This window comes from Hyperoodon ampullatus (assembly GCF_949752795.1).
Source record: "Hyperoodon ampullatus genome assembly, chromosome: 12".
Lineage (NCBI taxonomy): Eukaryota > Metazoa > Chordata > Mammalia > Artiodactyla > Ziphiidae > Hyperoodon > Hyperoodon ampullatus.
In genome coordinates, this window is record NC_136925.1 from 80,869,045 (window position 1) to 80,894,780 (window position 25,736).

Consider the following 25,736-nt stretch of genomic DNA (forward strand, 5'->3'; position numbering starts at 1 on the left):
GGATTGTTAATGAAGCCAGAGGAATTTTTTTTTAACTGCTGTCTTAAAAAGTCGCTGAATTTTGTAACTTAAATTGTGCTGTTGATACAAGCTTGCTAACTGGTTATGTGGCAAGGTCCATAGAAAGTTCATGTGTGGTTTAGACCCCTTGTCTTCTAGGTGGTCTAGTTCAACCCCTCATTTCACAGAAAAGAAAACCAAGGTCCAGAAAAATTGAGATCCAGGCCTGGATGCTTTCTGGGACACATAGCACTGTCCTCCTAAGCAGGGCAGGGAGCCAGGCCCTCATCCCGGGAGAAACAAGTAGGAGCCACTGCTGTTTATTGAGCACCTCCTACGTTCCAGGCCCCATGCTCGGAGCTTTCCGTGTGTCATGGAGGCGTTTGCTCGTCTGATGAGCAGGGGCCGGGGTGTCCTCCTGGGGTGAGCTGGCCACCTGCGCTCGCCAAGAGGTTGAGCCGGATGAGGACAGTCAGAGCGGCGGCAGCGTGCTCTTGTGCTGCTCTAGGCTGTGGCCTTCAGGGCTCTGGGTCCCACATAGAAAGCTCTGGCTTTCCTGCTCATGTTATCGGAGGGAGAAGCAACAACGAGACCCTGTTGTCATTCAAGTGCCCATGTGGTTTCTCTTCAGGGAATGAAGGTTTTCTTCATGGTGGTGGCCGCCATGTACATCTTATACCTTTTGTTCTTGATCGTGCGGGCCTGCTCCGAGCTGCGTCACATGCCTTATGTAGGTAAGCGCTGGTCTCAGACTCCCCTGGTGCAGGGCTGCCCGCGTTGGCACGGGCTGGGGAGAATGGCGGCCTGACCCGGAGGGCAGACCCAGGAGCTGCAGCAGCGCCTTCAGCCCCAGGGCTGCAGGGGTGACTCTGGGCCATTTGGACAGTGCTTCGGGCCAACACGGGAGGGAGGCCTGTGGGGTGGAAGCCAGCTGGGGCCCCAGGTGCCAGTGTGGCTGTTGGAGCTGCCTGGATCCTTCTGGAATCGCACCTTACAAAGCGGCAGGGGTGGTTTTCCTCGTCCTTGAATCGGGACAAGTCACCTGATGTCATAGGATCCTTTCCCCCAATCTGTCACGAGCAAATAATAGTGGCCACGGCCTCGCTGGAGACCCTCCTGGCCTCGGGGGAGGTGAGACAGCATTTCTCCTGGGCTTCAGGTACTAACAGGTTTAAAGTCCAGAGGGAAGAAGGGTTTTGTTCAGAAGGTTTGGCTTTATTTTTGTCTTTATTTTTAAGATCTCTGGGGTTAGTGGAATTTAATTCCAATTTGGTGATTTAATGGGAGTATTTACTTCTTTTTCAGATCTCAGGTTGAAATTTTTGACAGCGTTGACTTTTGTAGTGCTCATCATTAGGTAAGAAGACTTTATTTCTTAAAGGAAGCAAAATGTGAGTCTTTATTTTACCGTCATGAATATCCTTTCGCCCGTGTTATGGGGTTAATTTTAGGGTGCTTCTAGCCAGCCGTATCCACTGGTCTGAGGCCTCCTCCCCCGGCAGGGCCCTGAGCATGTGGTGGCTGAGGGAGCCTGTTCTGCTCTTCGCGCCAGGGGAGAGAGGAGCTCGGCGAAGGCCCGCGGCCCAGCACTGCTCGAGTTCCCCCCTTGCTCTGACATGTGCCCTGTAAGGCAGCAGACGCAGTAGAGACAAGTCAGAGAGTTAGAATCCTGGGTGACATGCTTGGCACCTGGGGTCCTTTTGCTGCCCCAAGGACAGGGCTGTAAGCGGGCATCATTGAAGCACACACGCTGCTGCCCGAGGGAAGCGGGCAGGAGATGCCATGCAGCAGAGCAGGTGCTGAGGACTCTCCCGGGTCCGTGGGCCGGCCCGAGGGAGCACAGAAAGCCGGGTCTTTGAATGAATTCCAGATAATTGCTGGCTTGTTTTTGGTTTGTCGCTTTCTCCTAAAATCAGAATCCCGAAGGGAATAACATCTAGTTATCTGCATTTCTTTCTCGGTTGTTTGGATGGCAAATAAGTGGCCGTCAAGCCCTTTCCCTGGTGGGAGCCATTCCGGGCTCCGAGTGGCTGGCTTTCCGCCACTGCACTGGGGTCCCAGCCTTGTTGGATGGGGGATCCTGGAGGCATCTGGGTTCATTCACCCACCCCTGCAGGAGTTGTGTGCATCCCTCACCAAAGCATGTGAACTTGGCCTGGTCTTCAAAACGAGCTTGGTTTTATTCAGCATCTAAATTCACCTGAAAGCAGAGGCTCACGTGTTGTTCCTAGTCTCTCTGCAGCCCTTGGTGCAGCCTCGCGTGCACACCCTCTCCTTTTACACATCAACAGCCCTCGTACCCCCTCACACAGCCTCGCCCTCAGGCTGCCCCAGTCCACGGGCTGGGAGCTGCTGTCTCCTTGTGGTGACCTCTGTACGTCTGTCTAGAAGTTGTTACGCTTTTGTGATCTTCCTTCGTCTGAGTTTCAAGGGGATTCATTCGTGCAGCAGATACCCAGGAAGTGCCTCCACTGGTACCTGGGCAGACAGGTTCCTCCCTGTCATGGCGTTTATAGTCCAGTGGAGGAGGGCAGTGATAAAAAATTTAAAAATAGCCTGAACGCCGTAATGAAAGCAGAGGGATGGACGACGGCAGGAGGGCCGTGGCTGCTTTAATGGGGCTCGTGGGGGACGGCTCTCTGAGCAGGGGGCCTGGGGCCTGAAGTAGGGCCCTGAAGCCTGGGCTCAGGGACAGCGGCGTCGCAGGGCGTGAGGACATGAGGGAGGGTGGCTGCCGGGAGGTCAGGTCGCCTCGCAGGCCATGGTGAGGTTCTGTTCTCAGTGGTGGGAACCCTTCGCACGGTTTTAAGCCAGGAGGTGAAGGGACCTGGTTCACATTTTATTAAACAGTCTGTCTGGCTGGAGTGGAGATTGGGCCCCAGGGAGGGGAAGTGGGCGCCCCAGTACCAGAACCCTCTGTCGGCACGTGCGTTGGTGGGCAGGTGTTGGACAGGTATGTGAACCACTGCCCGGCTTGGGGGAAGAGGACAAGGACGGGCAGACTGTCCCCCGGGGGCTGGTGGTCTGTTGGAGGAGACGGTCCCGAAGGCACAAACTGAGTAAGAGAAGAGGAGGAGCACGTGCCCGGGAACCTGGATTCGAGGCTGTAACAAGGTCTGTGTCGGCTTCGGCTGACCTTGTCCCTGGATCTGAGACCAGGAGCCCAGTGGAGGGGCTGTGGGCACGTGTACGAGTCTCCATGCAGATAAAGTCATGACTAGACAGTGAATGTGGCAAGTTACATGCAGCTAGTGCTGTTTCTTGGGATGTTTTATGTACCGTCCACCCCCCTTCTCTTTCAGCATCGTCATCCTTTATTTAAGGTTCGGAGCACAAGTATTACAAGACAATTTTGTAGCTGAACTGTCAACTCACTACCAGAATTATATCCTTTCGTGGGAAGACGCCAGGTGTCACGCACACAGCCCGCGGGAGTGGGCAGCGTTGCAGGCCTGTGACAGTCAGGAAGAGGCGTGCCCGGGGGCCTCACCCCATCCGTGTGAATGAGAGGCCCAGGGCCCCAGCGCCTGCCCCCGCCCTCCACGCCCCACTCTCCTCTCTGTGGGGCAGGGACTGCAACGGGTCCACTCACCATCCAAGCCTTGGGTCAGGCCAGGGCTGCCCACCTCTCCCTGCAGGGCACTGGGGAGAGGCCGAGGCCTGATTCGAGGGTCCTCTCTCCCCAGATGGTATACCTTACCAACTCCCAGATGTGTCCAGCTGCAGTTGACACCTGTGTCTCCGGGGAGGGCTTGTGAACAGCGGGACCTCCTTCGATTCCCTGAGGCCCCGTTGCCTTGGCAGTAAACTCTTTTGGATGAATAATTGGGTCGAGTGTGTGCCTCCCACTCCCGCTTTCAGTGATGGCATCCATCAGGGGAAACCTTGGGGTTCATCCCTCACGTCTTGTGTTCTTTCCGTGGGGCCTCTTCTCTTACTTACATCCTTAGAATCAATGCATGATTTTTCACGTTTTTGTGACTGAATTTCACACAAAGCTTTTATCAGATTCTCAAAGGGGCGTGTAATCCGGAAAAGATTAAAAAGGACTAGCTTGAGAGTCTGGTTCCAGTTCTTCCTTTTATTCTTGACTCACCCGTATTGATGTGGCCTTCCTGCCCTTTGCCTGTGACTTGCTCTCATCAGGTCCTGCCACCTCCAGAGGCTTCCATGGAGAGGAGAGGGCGCGGCTCACCTGTGGTTTTCAGCTGCCCCTGAAAAGTCACTGTAACCTCTGGCTGTGGGCCTGCCCTGTGGTGCCCTGATGTGTGGGTGTGGCCCCCGGGGTCCTGGCTGCTGCTTAGCAGTCACTGACGGTTGGGGGAGGGGCCGGCTGAGGTGTCCAAATCGACAGTGTCCCAGCTCTGCTGCTTCCCTTGACCAGTGTCACCAGCTGAATTCTTATCTTTCTACGGCCTGTTGAACTTCTACCTCTACACCTTGGCCTTTGTGTATTCGCCCTCGAAGAACGCCCTGTACGGTAAGCCGCAGCCGGCCAGGGTCATTGAGCAGCAGCTCCGGCCCCGCCTCCCCGGCTCCCTCTTTAGCGGAGAGACCAGGCGGCTCGGATAGTGAGCCCTGAGCCGCAGGTGGAGCCCAGCAGGTGCTGTCCTTACAGCCCAAGAGGCAGGAACGGAGTGTGTCCGTGGGTCCTGACACGAGCGTGTCCGTCAGCCCCGCGAAATAAGTCTGTTGGAAATGAGTGCCGTGACCACCAAAAGAAAGCCAGACGTACACCCCGCCCCACCTCCCAAAAGAACCAAACCAAAACAGCTCTCTTGCCCCGGGGTGAGAAGGGTGAGAACTCCCTGGAGCTGGGGCGGCAGGGCCACCTGGCTGTCCGTGGAGGGGGCTCTCAGCACGTGCACAGACGGTCCGGGCGGAGGTGATGGGTGACAGACTGTGGACCAGCAGCCGTGCTCAGGCCCGGGGCGGGCGGGCGTGGCGGGCAGACCAGGTCTCCCGGCCCTGCTCCCAGTGGGGACCTGCGGGACCCTGGGGTGCGGGGAGCCCGCCCGCCGGCTGCTCCGGGCGGCCCTTCCCCCCAGGCTCCCGCTCAGTCTTCCCGCGGCGCCCCCCGGGGGACAGAGTGACCTGTCCGGCTCACGCAGGCGGTGAACGGGGAAGCGGGGATTGGAATCCAGCTCTTTGTGACTCCCACCCTTCTTCTAGAACAGCATCCTGCCTCTCTGGGCTAGTGACGTTAACATGCTTGTTGGGTTTCAGAGTCCCAGCTGAAGGACAATCCCGCCTTCTCCATGCTCAACGACTCGGACGACGACGTGATATACGGGTAAGTCCCCATCTCCGCCGAAGGCTGCCCCGAGGCGAGCGCTCAGCCCGCTTTCGCGTGTTTACCGGAGAGGCTGGTGATCATTCTCAGATGATTTCCGAGGTATCGTCCGGTCTCTTTCACCTGGGAGAGTCATGTGATCCCCTGGTTTTCTGTTGTCACGTTACTCAGGCTTAGGTGGGTAGTGTCCCTTCCTGCTGGACACCTGAGTGAGTGGTGACCACAGGAAGAGCAGTTCTTTCTGGAAGAACAGACACCCTGGTGATGGCTGGGGCCAGAGGAGTGGGGGGGAATCAGTTGGTGACAGAGGTGGAGAGAGCAAGGCTAGGAAACGGGCTCTTGTTCGGACAGTGGGTCAGTGTGAAGAGGAGAAACCCAGTGCTGTCAGAAGCCGCATGGTACCAGAGGTCTCTCTCGTAACAGGAGCGACTATGAAGAGATGCCCCTGCAGAACGGCCAGGCCATCCGGGCCCAGTACAAGGAGGGGTCTGAGAGTGACTGAGCCCCCGGGCCTGCTTCCTGGCCCGCCCTGTACCTGCCTGAACGCAGACCTCTCTTACAAGCAGAGATTTCCTGATCCTTATTTGTTTACATAGTTTTGAAAGGAAAACCAAAACTGAGGACAAACTTAGACATTGGGCCAAATTTACTCTTAGACTGACTGCATTTATTTGGGAAGAGAAGCACGGACACAAAGTTTAAACAGCCAGATCATTTTTCAAAGATTTCATATGAGAGAGAGAGCTGTTTTCAGTGGTGAGCAAGACATGACTGCTGTTTTTAGTAGAGAGAATTATGTACTTAAAAAAAATTTTTACTAATTTCAAGTTCCTGGAAAGCCCTTATGAATAAGGTCCACAGCGTGGTGGTGTTCCTCTGCTGCCTTCCTTTCTTCCCTGCCCCGTGGTACCAGCTTTTGACCCTTTAAACTCAAAGGGAAGCGTATTTCTGTGGCTGCCCCACGAGGGCAGCCCTTCCCCACTGAGTGGCCTGTGCTCTGGATGATCACGCATCTCAAGCGATGGGTAACTTGTGTCGTCGGTTGCTGTGTGAACTGTGTCCGTATGTAATGGGTCTCTGGGGAAAGGGAGGAGGGTGGGCAGGTCCTAACCCTTCACTGCCGCCAGAGCAGAGCCAGTGTCTTGGAGTTCTGAGGAGCGTTTGATACGGCTCGCAAGGAGAGGGTAAGATGATTGACAGGTTGTCTGCTCCCACGGGAAGGGTCTTGTTGCCAGAGTTTTCTAAGGGCCTGTGTGCACACGTGAGTAACACATGTGAGCGTTACGTCGTGAGTATGAATGATGTCCCTGTGCAGAGAAACATGATTCATATTCATGGAGAGGAGGGTATCCAGTACAATCCCAGTAAAGCAGGAGTTTCCACAGCTCTGTTAAACATGATACCTTGTAGAGCTCTGTTTGTTTTGTTTTTTTAATAAAAGTTAAACAAGTGATTGGTATACTCTACTACAGATTCGTTATTGCCAAAAAGTTCTTCAGCTTCACATCTGGAAACTAGATGAAAGAAGGTAAAACATTTTAGATGGCTTACGGAGGAACATCTTTGGGGAGAAGGTACTTGTTGGGAATCATGCCCTGTGTGTCTCGCATGGTCGTCAGGTAAACAGATGAATTGCTCTGTGTAAGAGCCCTCTGGAGCTGCTGAATCTGTGGCATCGTAGAAGGCCCTGGAGATTTCCAGTTCCTTTTTGTCAAAGACTAATTATAGGAGGTAGAGATATCTCCTTTGCTTTTCATTTGGCATACATACTAATCTCTCTCTTGAATTGTTTACCTGTGATCATTGCAGACGTCCTGATTGATGCCATCTCGGCAGACACAGAGGTATGGGACGTGATTGTTCTGCTCTGCAAACAGCCCCTGCACTTTCTTCATGTATACATTAACTCACCAATTACCATTCAGAGCTAAAAGTTATATTCCACTTTAGGTAGTGCTGGGACCTTAGAGAGGTTCATGAGAGACTATTCATTTTGACTTCATAGCTTTCTTTTTAATTTAAACTTTAATGATAATGCACCTTTAATATGGATTCCATTTATATTTGTTTTTAAAACCTTGTAAATAAAGTCTGAATTAAAACAGTTGTATTATTGCAAGGGTAATTCAAGTTTACATGGTTTTTACATTTGCTGCAATGATGTGATTACTTTTTTTGATTCTGTGTATTCAAAGATATTGAAGAAATTTTCTGTTACCAAATTTTACAACTTCTATTAAGACTAAGTAATTTTATGTAAATTGATGAAAACTTACTTGTGCTGATTAATGTATCCTAGTATGATATAGTTTATAAGTGTTAATCATTATAAAATAATTGTCCATAATTTGGAATGCTATTATTTATCAGTAAATGTATAGTATTTGAGGCATTTAGCTGTACACATTAGGTACATTTTAAAACTTATCCTCATCCTATAGTATAATTGTTAACTGATGACTGATATCTTCATCCTTTCTTATTGGCATCAAATCAGTGAAATGAAAAATGTGGGAGTATTTATTTACTTTTTGTAACTAAGTTGGAAACGAGGAAAAGTTACAAAAGAAAGTACTTAAGCGGGAAATGGTTCTTTATTAAGTCATGCATTTTCAGTTTCTCTTCTCTGGTATCATATATGTCAACATATTACATCTTACATGTAAAAATTTGCTTAAAATGTATAGCATTTAGCGTGTATTATATGTGCCATAGGTATTAGGTTAAAACACTAAAGTCTGCCAGAAACTTTAGACAGTAGCAAGAAAATTACTATGATTATTTTTTGGTCTTGGAGGGTATCAAAGTTTTGCAAACTTAAATTATAAAGGGCTGACTTTAGTTCTTCCATGGTAACGGCTTGAATAACATCATCTTTGGGATAATTTTTTATACTGGTCCAGTCTAGGGGAACCTGGAAGATGACCATAGGCGTTTCACAGTTTCCCTAGGGAGAGCTTCATTATCCATGTGGATAAAGGTCTGCTTGATTTATTATTAAATCATTAAAGCAGTGCAGTGATGCAGTTTTCTCTCTCTTAAGCCCCATTTGAAAGGCTAAAGAAGAGGATATATAAAATATATTCAAGGTTTGTAAGATTGTTCCTGTACATAATTACAGATTGCAATAAAAGTTTAGATACATTATGTAAACCCAACCCATTAAATGGTCAGGTTACAAGACAGACATCACCAGCCTCAAGAATTCCATGAGCTATTTACTGAAGGTACAGTTACGTTCAGTAGATTATAATGTGGTCAGTAACTTATTTCCTGGAATCCTTTTCACAGGGAAAAACACAGAGGCTCATAGAAGGGATGATTAAAAGGGACATCTAGTGAAGACTAGACTTAGAACACTTAAGTACATTTATGTATTTTGAGGGTTTTAAAAACCAGTTGCCTTAGAGGTTAGACTTTTGAAAAACAAAGGTACAAATCTTTTCTGCAGGCCAAAGGGAAGTTGCTTTAGTCTGTGACACCTTGTTACCCTGTTTATCTTGATTTGACATGTTTTAGGTATACTGGGAACTGTAATACCAGACTGTGAAACACAGGATTTTCTGCTACTGAAAACTGCCTTTTTACAAAGAGACTGTAAATATTTGTAAAATAAAACAACTCTAAACCTTGAGCTCAAAAGGAAAGATAAAGCTATGTATTAGACCTTGGAACTGTGTCAGTAAGCACAGTAGTACTTGATCACAGAATGATCATTTTAGTCAAAGTGAATAAATGTTTATTTATGGCAAATTTACACTTCAGGAATGGCTTCATTAAGAGACTACCGTTCTATACTCCGGTTTCTCTTCAGATCGTATAAATCTTTCACCTTTTACTAAGAGACTACCTTTCTGGTAGATGTTAATAAATTTTTAATATTTGATCCTTATTTATGGACATTGATTTGTTTGCTGTTTGCACGTGGAGTTAACTTGATCATTCAGGCATTGGTGCTTTAGGGACAAGAGCAGGGTTTTTTCATTTCAGCAGGTGGGCGCGGAGGTGTGTCTGTCTTTACTGCCATGTTAACGTGGCCCAGGCACGAGCCCCGAAGGTGAGCTTCACCGGGTTTGGGGCCCACCTCCCCACTTACTTGGATATGACTTTAAATCAGTCAGAAAACCTCCAGACACTTTTTCTGATTCATAAATAATGGTGTAACTGTTGTGGACACAAAATGAATAATTGTGAAAGCATGGTGTAAGCCGTAAGGTACTAAAATATTTCTGCTGTGACTGCTACTGAAAAAGAAGAGAACACAGGAGCAGAGGCCGTAGTGTCGCAGATTTGGGCCGACAGTGTGAGTCCGAGCTCTCCAGCTATCAGAGAAGACCAGCTCGCCCACGTGCCACCCCTTAAGCTCCAGGAGAGACGACCTTGAGGGAAGGATGTGATGCCCAAGGGTAGAATTCCAATCAGAACACAGCAAAGCACTCAAGATCTTGGTCCCACAGGTGAATCAGCAAATTGCTGTACTGGAGAGGACCAAAGCTGAACTGCAACTTCTTCTGTTTTTTACAGTTTTATAGATTCTAAAGCCACTAACTAAATAGGGAGAATTCATTTGTGATACTGTTTAGACTATTAAGAAAACACACACTTTAAATTGGAATAATTTATTATTCTAACAAAAGTACAAAGTATGGAAAATTAGTGTATTTGAATCATTTCAGAGAGTAGAGAAAGTTTCACACTAGCAGATTTCGGCTTTTAGCACCTTTGAAAAGAAACATTCAAAGTTAAGACAAGTGGCAGGACAGGCTCCTGACTACCTTCGGTGATGATTCCTCTGACTTAGGGTGTGCAGGTCACAGGACAGTGTGGTTATTTGGTTTTTTTCTCTACATTTTGAGAGCGCCACAAAAACACACTTAAAGAGAGTGAGACAGGTGATCACTGACTAGATGGCTGGTGGTTAGAAGATGGAAGAGAAATGTTGGGACAAAAGGAGAAAGATCGCAGGCTGGACAAGGCGGTCAAATGGACAGTCCGAAGGCGCTGACAATGCAGTACATGGTCTTGTTCTCCCATCGCACAGTGCAGCTCCCTGCGGGAGGAAGGAGGCGGGTTAGGACAGACAACTGGGAAGAACGGGGACCTTCCGAGCCCTCATGATCACGTACTTAACCCTTGTGGCCAATAAAGAAGGCTGGCCAGTCTCTCTTCTATAAAATGTTTTAAAAGGTGACTCTAATAAACATGCATTCAAAGACAGGAAACATCCAAGCACATATTTCATAAAACAACGCTATAATCTAGATCTCAGCAGGGTCCAGGCACTGCAGAGCCTTCAGGGAAATGCCCGTGACAAGCCTTCACGAAAGGAATGAAAACCGTACCGTCAGTAGAGCTGTCCCAGAAGCAGGAACTTGCCGTGTGCAATCCCGCTCCATTCTTCTGCATGATTACACAAGTCACTTCGATAAAAACAGACTTTTATTAGAGAAATATACTTGGCAACACAAATTCCTTTTTGTCCACTTTCAGCATATATATATATATAGATCACGTGGCTGATGTTCATGATAAAAATTCTAGGGCTAGAGTGCCTGGTCCTAGGACATCAACAGATCACCACCACAGGCTTGTTCTAAAAGCATCAGATCTGAAATGCCGGTACGTCCCTGCGTTCCCGCAGCCCCACAGGCCAGATGGGTGGTAACGGGCACAAGCCGAGTGACCTGCTCCTACCAGGAACCTCCTCTGAGCTCAGGCCACGCTGCTCTCCTGACACAGACTCGCCTCTGATCAGTATGTAAAGAACCACCACCAATATAAACAAGAGGCAGAAATTCATTACCAATGTATTTAAACGGCTTCCCCAGCTTGGTGAGTTGGCTTAAGGTTTGCTCCACTACGTTTGTGGTCCACTGATTCACTTTGCTGTGCTGATAGGCGTTGCCACCGATGGCACTTTCTATGGCCTGGAAGACAAGAGCACAGCTGGTCACTGTTAGCAGGACACGCCAAACACCTTCCAGCCACTCCTGAGGTTAGCGCAGTTAGTACCGCAGCCTAAGAACTGCTGAAATACAATTTGCATAAAGTGTAAATAAGCTTATTTTGCATAAAGTGTAACCACGAGGACTCCTTTGCAAATGTTCCTTTTGTTCTAACAGTGTTGTACTTCATTTGAATGCTTTATATTCATTTTTAAAAATATGTAATTATATGGGACTTCTCTGGTGGCCCAGTGGCTAACACTGTGCGCTCCCAATGCAGAGGGCCTAGGTTCGATCCCTGCTCGGGGAACTAGATCCCGCGTGCCGCCAACTAAACAGTCCGCATGCCACCACAAAGATCCTGCATGCTGGAACTAAGACCCAGTGCAGCCAAATGAATAAATTAAATTAAAAAAAAAGTAATTATATAGCATCTGATTTGTCAAGTATTTTAAACATTTTGACTGAATTTAATGTTTGCTGTTGTGGTTACTGTCTGGAGATAAGCAACGCGTTTTCTTCCTACTGAGGCTAGAAAATATCTTCCTTTGCCTATTTCTTTCTTTTTTTTTTTTTTTTTTTTTCTTCCCGTACGCGGGCCTCTCACTGTTGTGGCCTCTCCCGTTGCGGAGCACAGGCTCTGGACGCGCAGGCCCAGTGGCCATGGCTCACGGGCCGAGCCACTCCGCGGCATGTGGGATCTTCCCAGACCGGGGCATGAACCCGTGTCCCCTGCATCGGCAGGCAGACTCTCAACCACTGCGCCACCAGAGAAGCCCCCTATTTCTTTCTTAAAAGTACACTAGAGCTGGAGGAATCTTTTGTCGGTTGTACAACTGACAATGTACAAACCTATCCAAAGAATCATGTATTGGTATTTACACATACTCCCTTTACCCAGCATCTTCTGGGAATGTGTTAGCACAGAAGTACATTGTTCAGAAAGCGAAAGAACTCCTCCATCTATTCCAAAACTTAGTTTGTGATGAATTTTTTCTTTATTATGAAATTCCTTGTCTCCTTTTCTGTGCTGTATTCTGGGTGGGTTCACCCTGTGTGCTTCAGAGGGCATTCAGGAATACACGCGGTCCCTGGCCCCAACTCTTGGTCCAGCTGGTCATAAGGACAGTCCCATTTTACGGTTCTCTGGGCCTTTTATGCTGGTGCCTGTGTGCCTGCTTCTAAGCAGCTTTCTTTTCAACTCCTTTTCTAACTTGTGCTGGAAACCAGAAAACTGAGTTTTTATGACACCTATGACCTAAAATAATAACATTCAGTGAGGGCTAAGTTCTGTCCTCAGACGTGCAGAGAAAAAGTCCCTGAGTTGTACACAATGGTGACAGCCTGGGGTCTACTGCCTGGGGCCTAGCCCAGAGACCTTGGTTTTGAGGAACAAAAGCTACCTACCGTCACCCTGGGACCGTGAGCGGGCTGCTGCCCCCACCAACTGGCACAGCTCTTCCGCACCCTCTGCCACATCCTGCTCCCTCCCCAGCTCAGAGCTGAACCTGGGACCAGGGTAGTGGTAGTTCTGGGCGTCCCCAAAGAAATAGGGGCTGCACTTGAGCTAAACCTCTCACTCTGGCAAGTCTCTCCACACATGCTTCGGAATTCAATGTTTTTCAGGGAGGGAGGAAAACCCTCCGCTAATTTTGGACTCATCCAAATGTACTACTACCCAATACTTAAAATAGCTCGAGTACAGAATTAACCTATTGCCTAGAGGCAAAAAATAGCTGTAGAGGCTGATGTGAAAGTAACACCACACTGTAACTTTATGCTTCCACGGAGACTGGGACGGTCTACTTGCAATGGTACTTGCTGCCTGGGAACCAAGTCAAAGACAGTGAAGAAAACAAGCGAGGCCCAAGGAGGCTTCATGACAAGCCAACTCCATGTCTGAGTTCTAGTGAAATTCACCCATCTTCCTGCTCCGTACCATGCTCCTAAGAAATACTTTTTTTTTTTTTCCAAAAAATGACAAGGGCTTCCCTGGTGGCACAGTGGTTAAGAATCCGCCTGCCAGTGCAGGGGACACGGGTTCGAGCCCCGGTCTAGGAAGATCCCACATGCCGTGGAGCAACGAAGCCCGTGCGCCACAACTACTGAGCCTACAGCTGGTGAGCCACAACTACTGAAGTCCGTGCGTCTACTGAACCCGTGAGCCACAACTACTGAAGCCCACGTGCCTAGAGCCCGTGCTCCACAACAAAGAGAAGCCACCGCAATGAGAAGCCCGCGCACTGCAACAGAGTAGCCCCAGCTCGCTGCAACTAGAGAAAGCCCGCACGCAACAATGAAGACCCAACGCAGCCAAACATAAAATTTTTTAAATGAGTAAATTTTTAAAAAAGAAAGAAAAACAATGACAAGCAAATTGTTACAGATCCTGAAAGCAAGTAGAAAATCATGTCTGATATGGAATAATACATACGGCAGAACAAAATCATTTTGCTTTTTAGTGATGTTCACGAAAATAGGTTGTGGTTCTTTATCACTCTGGCATTAGTCAATAACTTGCATTAATAATAATTTGCATTGGAGTCAATTCCAAATCACATATATAACCTCAAATGGTATCGGTAAACTTAGATCATCTAATAACCATCTTTTAGCCACTGGCTTCATTATGTGCTCAGTGTACCCAGGGAGGGAAACTGACTAGGAAAACGTTTCTGGCCTCCTTCCTGCCCCAGGCTGCCCCCAGGCTCAGCACTAGTCCAGCCACACCCACCTCCCTCCAATCCCTCAAACACCACGCACACTCCTTACCACAGGGCCTTTGCACTTGTCCACTGCCTGGAATATTTGTCCCCCTCTTTTCACTGAGTTAACACTCCTCCCATTTTCTCAGATTCCAGCTCTGAACTCACTAGGTGGGTTAATTCCTCAAAGCACCACATGCCGTGGCAGTTACCATACAGGGAATGCACGTTTACATTTTCCAATGTGATTATTACCATGAGTCTTTGATGCTAAAAGGTGCTAGAATCAAGCCTTAGTAACATTCAGTAATAATGCTAGTATATAAAATGTCCTGTCTCATTTAAAATATATAATTTACATAATATGGGAGAATTCTTATCTAGATATTCATTGAAATAAAAACTGTTATTTGAAATGCCAAAACACACAGGCCCAGTTGAAACAATTCCAAGACAGTATTTAAAACACATTATTTTCACTCATATAAGCCATTAATCAAACATTGAAAAAGGGAGCATTTCTCCTCTTACCTCTTTTACAATGTTGCTCACTTCATCAACAACAAAAGCAGTCTGTAAGGAAGAAAATTAGTTACGTTTGATTGATGTAAAAGATCCTTTTCCACTGCACTGATGAATGCAAATTTAGGTAATGAACATGATTTAGAAATGAAGACCTTAGAAATAATCTAACCAGGCTGTTCATTTTACTGAGGAAAACATTAAGTAGCTTTCTGAGGATCCCAGAGCTAATGAGAGGCAGTCAGGAGACTTAGGATCCATGTATACAATTTAAAGGTTTTTTGGTTTGTTTTTGTTTTAATCATGCCATGACCCAGAAGACTGACTTCACCTTAAACTAGAATTCAATCTCTCCATCCATTGCAGCTGGCCGCTAGGATCATTACTATAGAAGTTTAATGAGTTACTTGACTTCTATATAAATTAACTGACTCTTGCCCTGATGTAAACTTGCTAGGAGGCTTGAAACTTAAGACGTTTTGGTTTTGGGGGTTTGTTTTTAACCACTATTTGTGGTAAGATATACCATGATTTTACTATTTTCTGTTAGTATTTTCTTTCTCAATGCTGTCCTACTTCAGGACTGTACAGCTAGCTGCTGGCACAGCCATTCCCCGCCAGTGTGTCGAGGTGAGCTGGAAGGTGGGCTCTCAGCAGGAATCTAGTGCCAGGAGTTTATATAAATGGCTTTCTTTTTTCTTTCTTTTTACATATGGTACATCGGAATGGGTACAAGGTTCCCTCTGAATCCTGGGAACCTTATCTCCTGAGCTTTGCAGATGCTTTCCAGAGGGCAGCCCCAGGCCCTCAGTCCATGGGCATCCCGGTGGAATAAAGGCAGAGAGTTGGGCAGGGCGTTTTCCTCCCTGCCGGGCTGCTACCACTGTGGCCCTGTGCTAGCAATGCCCCTTTCTTCCCAGGAAGCCCACCTGCTGTACTCAGAAGTCATACGGGGAGACAAAGCCAACTCACCCAGTTAATGAAAATCTGCAGTATCCTAGATTAAATTATTTCTCGAAGTTTAAAGGATCCTTCCAAGAGACTTCAGTGATCCTAAACCATACAGGAAAGTCCCTGTGTAACTTTCCATGTGGTTAAAATACGAAAAAGGGTGAGGGTATTTCAGTGGACTTTTCGTGGCAAGTACAGCGGCTGTACAGAATCCACTGGGCAGTTTCAGTTTCTACAGGAAAGATGAACAAGGAGCGGAGAGCAGAGTTATTAATACAAAGATCCAGGTATCTACATGAAGTCAGGGGATATGCAGAGGCTGTCAGGAGTGGGGTGGGTTAGTAAACGCCCAGAGCAGGCCCACTAGAAAGAAGAGAGTCATGGTCTCGGCCTCCCAGGGCTTTATCTTGTGTAAAACACAGATCACTCTCTTGAGCCCTTTCATTTCTCGGATATGCAGTTGAGATCTAAAATAATGAAGTCACTTGGCCGCCTCACTGGTGAGAGCCAGAATTAGAGCGCAGAGTATTAAAATGCCAGTATTAAGGACTTCCTCTATATTGCCATTTCCTTTCTTAAAAGTTACTCAATATTCCTGTAATACAAGCCATTTCCCAACATTATATCAGTGCACAGTTCACAGGGAGACGTTTTTCCTTGGCTCCCTGCTCCTGAACTATGACTTCTCCTAATTATTCACTTGATTGCTGCCAGCATTCAGACACTGATGATGACACTACCATAGACAGTTTGTGCTAGTTTGGAAATTAGATACAAACTGAAACTCTTAAGATCAGTCCTTAAGCCTTATATATATATATAATATATATATATTATATATATATGTATATGTATTTCCCTCAACATTGCTGCTTAGACTAAATTTCAAAAATGGTAAAAATAACCTGTTATTTTTGACAGGCTGCATAATAAATAGGACTCCATTTACTTGTATTTCAACAAGAATTATTTAGCGAGAAGACAAACGGGCGGCTATTCTCTAAGAGGAGCATCCATCAGCTATATTCCCTGAATGCTCGTAAGCTTGAAGGAAAGCCATGAAACGGCGCACGTCACTATAGCGAATGTCTTCTGCTTGGTAAGTAACTGTATGCGCCACCCTGCTTCTTCGTTGGGGCACTAAGAGATGACTTTTCTCCCCCCACAAATAGGAGCTATCTTACTGTCGTCTCAAACTCAAATGAAATGGGAGTGACGGTGGCCTCGGTGGGCGCTGCGCGCAGCACCGAAGAACAGGTGTGGAAACGAAGACAAAGGCAGGTTCTCCTACTGGGCACGTTGCTTTTTGCCCACAGCCAGAGGATCCAATCCTTGACTAAAGGGACTTGAGAGATGTGACTGTACATGCGGGTCACTCTGCAGTCTTGCGTGTATCAGCGACACACAAGCGGCGGCCTTCAGTCTTCCCCACCCGCGGGCGGGGGTCTGCATCACGGAATAAACGGAGCGAGTGGCGGCGCTCTCTCGGGGTCGGGGGCGTGGCGGGCCGGGGAGGCGAGCGGCGCGGCGGAGGGGCTCCCGGAGGCGCCGCCGGCAGAAGGCGTCCCGGGGCTGCGGAGTCCCCTCCACGCCCCGCCCCCCGAGCCCCGCCCCGGGAAGGGCGACGACGCCCTGAGCCGGCCCGGCGGTGGGTCACCGCGAAGCGCTCGGCAGGGCGTCGGTGCCGTCAGCCTGCGCCGGGGACGGCCGCTGCCTACGTCTAGACGCGGCCCGGGTGCCCGCACAAGCCCCTGGCTACCACCGCCCACCCGCACCGGAACTCCCGGCCTCCACCCGTCCCGTCGCCGACCCAGCGGTTACCTCCTCGGTAGCCTGGTAGTCTTCCATCTTTCCTTCGGCGCCTCGCCTCCGCCTCCCTGAGTAGAGCGCACTGCGCAGGCGCACTCAGGCCCCGCCCCTCGCGCCTGGCCCCGCCCTCCTCTACGGCCCCCGCCCACCCCCGACCTGACCCCGTTGCCGGTAACGCTCCGACCAGTCCGGCGGCCGCTGGGCGTTCGACCCTTCTCCCGTGCTCCTGGGGCCGACGGTTTCCGCTGGAACCTGCCAGGGAATCCCGGCAGCTCCCTACACCTCAGCAACGAAAACAGAACAAATGGACAAAGCCAGCCCGGGAGGGGAAGAGTCGTCCTGGCCCCTCCCTCCGGTTCGTACTGCGTGGGTTAATCTGAACGTTCAAGCGAGTTTGCACACCTAGTAACAAACTGTAAAGTGATTTCTGAACATGATGGGCTATCTGAGATATTGTTTGCAGTCCCCTTAAGGATCCAGGGTTAGGAAACTTTAGCTGTGAACGAAACCTTCCTTTGGGGAGGTAAGTTTTCCATATAAATGAGGTTTTTTTTTTTCCTACAGTCACCATTAAAAAAAAAAAAAATTGGGGGGTGGAAAACATTGTAAAATGCTGCACACTTCCTGGCTGCCTTAACCAGAATGACCTAGACATACACTTAACTTGTCTACAAGGGTCTTTATAAAAATTAGTAATGGCGCTGGGCACTTGTATGGCGCTCTCCAAGAAGGGCCGAGGTATATGTACCTGCTTGCTTGCATGCGATCTGAGGCTAAAACCTTTGACTTTGGGGGCTACTTTTTCTGTTGTTTTTACCACACCCTCAAAGTCAATCTGTCACTTCTTGCCTCTCCAAAGACCAGTAGCTAAAACCCACTTCCCATCCTCCCAGGAAGGGCTGACCACAGGACCCTGAGACTTGGTAGAATTAAGCTGCAGAGCCCACATTCAGTTCATCTGAAACCCTTGTTTCTGTGCTATAGAATCTGAGTTCCATGCTGGCAGAATCCGTTTTATTCACTAATGTGTCCCCTGCCCCTTCCATTGTACCTGGCACATGGTAGGTGCACAATTAAAATTTATTGAACGAATGATTTCCCTACACATTAGTTTTGCCTCATACCCAGTTACAGAGAACTGGGAGTGGAGGAAGAGGCAATCGCCTGCCTCCTGGGAACGGGGGAGGGGGAGAGGGTGAAAGACACAAGGCTGCCCTGCCCTGGACACCTGGCTTGAGCAAGGGGACCTGCTGGGTGGGAATCGGCTGCCCTCTCACACCTGGTTTCTGCTTCTCAGATTCTGAACTCTACCTTTTGAGCTTTGTTCCCTTCCTGTTATCTGGCTTCGACTCACCTGTTCCAGTGTTTCAGCCTCAAGCCTCAGTCTACATGGGATTCTAAGTCTGGCATTTCTTTGTTTTGTCTTCCTCACATTCCCAGCTTCACCTAAGATCCCAAGATCCCTTGTCACGTGTCCTTCTCCATCAATTGACCCCAGTTCCAGCCCCTCAGCAGCACCACAGTCCTGAGCCAATCAGGGGCCTTTTCACCCTCTTCTAATTTTCTTCTGCTCTCCTAGGGTGGCCCCGGAGGCCCACTAGCTAAGTGTGTTAGAATTATGTGCAAAGCAAGAGGGAACAATTCTGAGTGAGGTTTGGGACATCTTTTCTAAATTGTTCCATAGCCTTTTAAGAATTTCCTAATTCAAATGAGTGTCCTGAATGGCTGCTGGGATAGTACATTTGTAATGCTTAGATCTTAAGTTATACTGTGACTGAAAATCACCAGCATGTGCATAAATCAACGGAAAACATGTAAATGTGAATTTTAAAAAATTTTACATGACTTTAGCTTATCTGCATTGGGTACCACTCTCCAATTTTAACTATCAATAGAACATTCATTAAATGATCATAATGCATGCCATAGTTATATTGAGTCTGTCCCAGAAATGGATAAGTTGGTCTGTTTATCTTCAGAACTATTTGTTCACTTATTCAACACACATGACAGTGAGCACTCGCTTTGCTGCAGCCTCTGAGCTGGAGTGGAAGCTACAGAGTTGACTAGGATACGGCCTTGATGGAAAAACTTGAAAAACTTATTTCTGTCGATGGGAGGATTTGAACTCTCTAGGCTCAGTGATATTGTAGTGCTTGGAAAAATGCAGTGCAGGGGTTGTATTCTGCCCAACTGATGTACACTCTGCAGGGCTAAGGAATTGAAAATCACTATGGCATTTGGCAGTTGACTAGCTGCCATTCCAGCACCCCAACTCTGCCAAGAATGAATGTCCATTAGAAGTCCTGGAGTATAAACACACTGACTCAGAGCTGCTCATGAATCTCCTGTATTTAGCCATATTTTATAATAGTGTTTATTTATTTTTACTTGTTGACAGTTTGCTTTATTTATTTATTTATTTTTGGCTGTGTTGGGTCTTTGTTTCTGTGCGAGGGCTTTCTTTAGTTGTGGCAAGCGGGGGCCACTCTTCATCGCAGTGCGCGGGCCTCTCACTGTCACGGCCTCTCTTGTTGCGGAGTACAGGCTCCAGACGCGCAGGCTCAGTAATTGTGGCTCACCGGCCCAGTTGCTCCGCGGCATGTGGGATCTTCCCAGACCAGGGCTCAAACCCGTGTCCCCTGCATTGGCAGGCAGATTCTCAACCACTGCGCCACCAGGGAAGCCCTAGCCATATTTTAGAATAACGTTTAGGTTTCTGTGCAGCGAATAAATGGAGTGGATCTTGGATATGCTTTTCAGTTTTTGGGGCTTAGCCATAAGTTGGCAGATGTTGTGTGCTTTCTTTCTTTGAGTCGAGTCTCTTAAATACACTCTTTAGAAATAAGGACTGTTGTTGTCAATGCCTTATTTAGCAAGTGTGGGCCAAATAATCATAGCCCTGTCACCTCGACAGATAACATCCACAGCCACAGTTGGGTCTCCCAGTGCGGTCTATGCTCTGCAGCCGTTTGCCATCCAAATCCAATCCTGGGGATGTTCGAGTTTTCCTTCCTTTCCCTGTGCTTAGGAGTGTTGCTGAGATGTACCGTGGAGACATGCTAAGTCACTAGTGATGATGAGGAGGAAGATGCTGATGCTGATGATGGCAATTGCAAAACACTCAAGTGTGAGGAATGTAATGTTGTAATGGGGAAGAAAATAAACTTGTGGCTGACACAGATCTAAAGTGAGAGTCCTGAGCTGAGAAGTTACATGCTAACGAGATTGGCTAAGAAATGCCTATATTTAGGTCTGCTGTCAGCTGGGAAGCACGGGCACAGTGGGACTGAAATACCTCTGCACCAACTGGAAGTGGCTGTTGCTCTGAACCCCTTGGTTCCCTCTTCCTTCCAGTCCTGCCCACCCCTGCCCCTTCCCTGGGACCTCATCTCAAGATCCAACAACTAAAGGATAATTCGGGGCATAGCAGGGCCACCAGCGGGCATTTCTTCTGACCGATCATTTCATGCTGTGGTAGTTATTAAATAGTTTATCAGTTCTGTGTATATGAAACACACACACACTGCATCAGTCCGCACAGGCTAGGTTAGCTGAAGAAACCAATGACCCTAGACGCTTGGCGGTTGACAACAACAAATGTGTATTTGTCGCTCACGCTACACGATCATCAGGGGTCTGCTGTGGCTCTGCCTGGTGTGTTCCCCACGCATCGGCTGGGACCAGGCTGATGGAGCAGGCTGACTCCAAAGTCAGTGAGGGAGAGGGAACGGGGAGGGGACAGTGGCCCCAGTGCTGGCTGGAAGGTGCTGCTCATAAATGCGCACACTTTGTCGTCCAGGGCAAGTCTCTCGGCTGACCTGGGTTTATAGGGCAGGCACACTTATGGGAGAAGAATGCTACAACCTGCCACACACAGCATTCTGAAGGCTTCCCTTGGTGATTTATTGATAACATGTTCACGCTCTCTTTGCCTGACTCCCGCCCATTCCTCAACCTGACCACTCTCCCCTTCCACTGCTACTCTGGTCTAATCCCCAGGCCAGCCCTGTGTCACCTCACTTCAGTTTCAGATGTGATCTATTTCTACCCATTCAGTTTCAACACCCAGGTACACTCTATCTTTGCCAGCTCTCCCCTGCTGTCCACTGTAGCCTGAGGCCTTAGGTCAGTGGTCTCCAAACTTCTGTAATCGTGCCCATCTAGCATGAATAATTTTTGAGCGGGTAACTCAAAAGTATGTTTATTTCAACTGTGATATGTTAAACTACAAATCCATTTATTTAATATTAATAAAGTTTAAGCTTTATCTCTTTGAAAAATAAATATAAAAAGAAGCTCTAATGTTTTCTTAGTATATCCTACTGTTAGGGGCTGAATCGTGTCTCTCCCCAGATTCATATGTTGAAGCCCTAACCCCAAGTGCTTCGAATGTGACCTTCTATATTTGGAAATAGGTGTATTTAGAGACCTATTTAGGGTCTTAAAATAGGTAATTAGGTTAAAATGAGGTCCTTAGGGTGGACCTAATCCAATACTACTGATGTCCTTATAAGAAGGGAATAGGACACAGAAAGGCACAGAGAAATCAAGTGAAGACATAGAGATAAGATAGCCATCAACAGGCCAAGGAGCAAGGCCTCCAGAGAAAACCAATCCTGGAAATACCTTGATCTTGAACTTCTAGACTCCAGAATTGTGAGAAAATAAATTTCTGTGGTTTAAGCCACACAGTCTGTGGTATTTGTTGCAGCAGCCTTAGCAAAATAATACACCTATTTTGGAAATAATTAGTCTAGGATACCCTCATTCTAAAAACATTTTCTTCCAAATACTCCTAAATGGATTCACTTACTGTCTTATGCTGCAAAATAGTAATACTACTACTAAAGAAACAGCAGTTATTATTTATTAAGGATCTTCTTAGGCCATGGGTCCTAGACCATGATCACAGTGACAGTGCCTGACGTAGTAGGTGCACAATAAATATTTGTGAATGAGTTGAATGAACTGTAATCTAAGAGAGAAGACTGTGACCCTCCCCAGGAAACAAGCTCAGAGAGGCCAAGTGGTTTGCTCAAGGTGACTCAGGTCTGTCTCACCCCAAAGCCAGCCCTCTTCATTCACTCTTCCCTCTTGTCATGTTAATCCTCCCGCCCCACCCCTGCTCCTCACCTGATGGGATTTCCCATCTCAGGTCGGCATCCTCAGGCCACAGAAGAATGAGATCTCAGAACCTAAGAGCCGAAGGGATGATCAAAGTGAATCTCACTTACAGCTGAGGAAGCCGAGGCCCAGGTGTATTTGGAGAGATCTAATGATTCCCAAGGCCACACAGCATACCTTAATCTTGGTCATCAGCTGACTCGCCTGAATCATAGTCTCTCAATTAGAGTTTTTACTAGTTCACCCTCGAGAGCGAGTCTGAGATCCTCAAAAGAGACCGTTAAGGGGGAAAAAAAGACAAGTCCACAGAGAGGGAGAAGATATCTGTGATATAAATATCTGACAAAGGACTCATATCCTGAATATGTAAAGAACTTCTACAAATCAATAACAGAAAGATAACCCAATAGCAAAACAGGCAAAAGACATGAACAGGTCCTACATCAAAGCAGATATCCAAATGATCAATAAACATATAAAAAGATGCCAAATTGCTTAGCTACTCTATACATCAGGGAAATGAAAATTGAAACCATAACGGGACACCACCATACACCCACCAGAAGGGATAAAATAAGAAAGGCAGACAATATCCAGTGTTTGGGAGGATGTGGAGCCCCCGGAACCTGTTGCCAGTAGAGGATATCAATTAGTTCGACAGCTTTGGAAGAGACTATGTGGCGGCACTTGTTAAGGTTGAACGTACACCTCACCTGTGACTAGCAGTTCCACTCCCGGACACATAACCAGCAGACAGGTATGCAAATAGTCACCCAAGCGTTTGTAGCAACACTATTCATAACAGCCCCAAATCATAAATAGCACAAATGTCCATCAACGGTACAATAAACAAATGTTTTAATCTGTTCATACAGTGAAATACAACACCGCAATGAGAATGAACAAACTATAACTACATGCAATAGTATGAATCTCATAAACACGCTGAGCAACAGAAGCCAGGCCAAAAAATTGTTAATATCATATGATTCCATTTACACAAAGTGCAAAAGCGGGAGGACTAATGAATGATGTTAAAGGTCAGGATAATCGTTACCTTTGGGGGGGAAAGGTGTAACTGGAAGCCCATGAGGGGCTCCCAAGATGCTGTTTAAGTTTTGTTTCTTGATAGGGATGTGTTCACTTTGGGAGAATTTATCAAGCTGTGCTTACGATTTGTATCATATTCCATACGTACCCTATACTTCAGTGAAATTTACCTCCCCAAAGTCCGTGACAGTCTTGTTATAAATCAACTCTTGAGTTAACAGCTGTCTTTGAGATGTCATTACATTAGTCATTTACACTTGAGATCAATGGAGAAACCCCTTGCAAACGTGGGAACATTTGACTAATTGAAGCCTGTAGTCTCTCTGGGGGTTTCTTTGGTCGGGGTGAAACATTGCAGTAGCATCAGCGTGGTCTTTCCTCCACCAAAAAACATACACTGTTGGCGTACAGGAGCGCCTGGGTGTGGTTTCAGGTGGCTTTGCCCCGGGGTCCTTGGCGAACGGGTGTTAGTAGCCACAGAGGCACTCAGGGCCCGCCTGCCCGACAGGAAGGAAAGAGAAATACGTCAGTTGTTCTAGCACGAAGAAAAATTGACTTCCTTCTCCAGAACGAGCTCCCCTGGTCTCCTCTCTTGAAGCTGAGGCAAAGGTAGGCTGAGCACCTGCGTCCAGCCCTTCGGGCAGCTTGTTTTAAGGGTGGGGTGGATAGAGATTACAGTTTATATAACTTCTCTTAAACTAATGGCTTTGAAAATGTAGGAAATAAAAGCAATGATATATCAGACAAAGGATAACTTGTAATTTTATTGGATAGCATACATTTTAAATGTAGGATAAGAATGATTTAAATGGAAAGGAGGAATACTTTAGAGTTAGTTAAAAAACTAAACCAAACTAAACCAAAGAACACTATCCGAAAGCTATACGGTGTGAATTTTTTCTGAGGGGGTAGAGAGTGTTGTTTGATTTCCTTTTTGGTTTGTAAATCCTTATCCATACAGTTCATTATTGTTTGGCTCTGAATCTACTTCACAGATTCCAATTTTTGATCCCCCATAATCTTTAGTTTGGAGGTGGAACATAAATGTAATTTTAAAATTAAGAAAATTAAGTTAGCCGGGGTCTGATTTAAATGTCTTGCAATTCAGCCTCCTTAACCCCCAAACAGAATTTCTTGACAAGAGGAGAGATTATGAGAAGAAAATGCATGTTAGATATTAAGTATCTACTGAGAAGTTAGAATTGATGTAGAAAAAGATTGTTTAGCCAAGATAGTAGAAGATTCTATGTTCTTAACTTTCCTGTCTAAACAAAGCATAGACTTTGGAGTTAAACAGACCCAGATTAGAGTGTGACTTTAGGTAAATTACTTAATTGCTGCAAGCCTCACTCTCCTCGTCTGTAAAATGGGTGTCCTTACATCATAAGATTGCAACAAGGACTGAGATTGTGTGTGTAGAGAACTTGTCAAACTGTCTGGTCCAGAGTAAGTGCCAAATGTCAATAAACAGTAGCGGTTGGTACAAAAAAAGTATAGCAATAATTATGAGTAGTACCTCCTGTATATAACAATATGATAATATTAATTCTCATCTTTTTACCTTTCCATGAGAAAAGGTCAAGTTTAAGCCTGAAATATCATGGATTTCTCTTTCAGTGTTTAACTTTGATTCTAAAAAGGCATTTGGAGTTTTTTTTTTTTTTGGTGGCAAGATGTCTATGTGAATGAGAAAGAATAGACTCCACAGTGAATGGCAGGGGCCTTCCAGAAGGGGCACCCTTTCCGCCTCCTCCTGTCTCTTGTAGGTGTCAAGTTTTCTAGGCTTAAACCCACAAACACACAGCGTCATATATTAAGGACAGAGTTTTGAGGGACCTGAAGCTTATATGATGTCTGGAGACTTTAAGAAAACAAATACAAGATCAGGAATGGCACATGAAGGGGCCAGAAGCCCAAGGTCACTGGCTTCCTGGAAAATCCACCTCTGGTTCAGTGACCAGAGAGACAAAGAATTTTAAAAGGCTTGTCTCTATTTCCATGTCACACTTCCCGAGAGACACACAGGCGAGTTGTCTCACCTTTGCAAAAAGGAGTCCATCAAGCCTGTGAGTATGAGGCCAGCTTGAGCTGGAACCACAGACACAAGAGCCGCCTTGCGTTCAGCTCCTTCCTTAGGAGGGCGGACTAGTGGTCCTTGCAGCTGTTCCAGGCGTCCATAAGGAAAGTCCACGTGCAAAAAAGAGATGACATTTTCAGGTGAAGCTGCAAGGTCTGCATAGTCACTCAACTTTCCCCCTGCATTTGAGGCAGAAAGTATTGTGGCTGCCTTCGGGAAAAACTGCAGCTTCTCAAGGAAACAGCTGTGGTAAAACA

The 25,736-nt window shown here is 47.0% G+C and overlaps 2 protein-coding genes across 7 annotated transcripts in view; one reads left to right on the top strand and one right to left on the bottom strand.

Moving 5' to 3' along the window:
- Nucleotides 1–5,795, top strand: part of TMEM181 (transmembrane protein 181) — a gene marked incomplete at both ends in the record, with an annotated part of 70,075 nt that extends 64,280 nt beyond the window's left edge. For both annotated transcript variants that reach the window (XM_079716908.1, XM_079716909.1), the window contains 6 exons: nt 632–734; nt 1,306–1,357; nt 3,303–3,412; nt 4,394–4,480; nt 5,227–5,293; nt 5,717–5,795. In XM_079716908.1, coding sequence (XP_079573034.1) covers nt 632–734; nt 1,306–1,357; nt 3,303–3,412; nt 4,394–4,480; nt 5,227–5,293; nt 5,717–5,795 — 498 coding nt within the window. The remainder of the gene's footprint in view (nt 1–631; nt 735–1,305; nt 1,358–3,302; nt 3,413–4,393; nt 4,481–5,226; nt 5,294–5,716) is intronic.
- A 4,101-nt stretch (nt 5,796–9,896) lies between these two features.
- Nucleotides 9,897–17,264, bottom strand: DYNLT1 (dynein light chain Tctex-type 1; the record flags this gene model as incomplete). Of its 5 annotated transcripts, XM_079716248.1 has the most annotated exons (5): nt 9,897–10,343; nt 10,636–10,713; nt 11,097–11,220; nt 14,475–14,516; nt 17,238–17,264. In XM_079716248.1, 5 exons carry the CDS (start codon nt 17,262–17,264, stop codon nt 10,273–10,275), a joined length of 342 nt encoding a protein of 113 aa, XP_079572374.1. In that variant the 3' UTR covers nt 9,897–10,272. The 5 variants fall into 5 exon arrangements, with proteins under 5 accessions (XP_079572374.1, XP_079572375.1, XP_079572376.1 ...); XM_079716249.1 differs by lacking the exon at nt 14,475–14,516; XM_079716250.1 differs by lacking the exon at nt 10,636–10,713.
- Nucleotides 17,265–25,736: the final 8,472 nt, after the last annotated feature.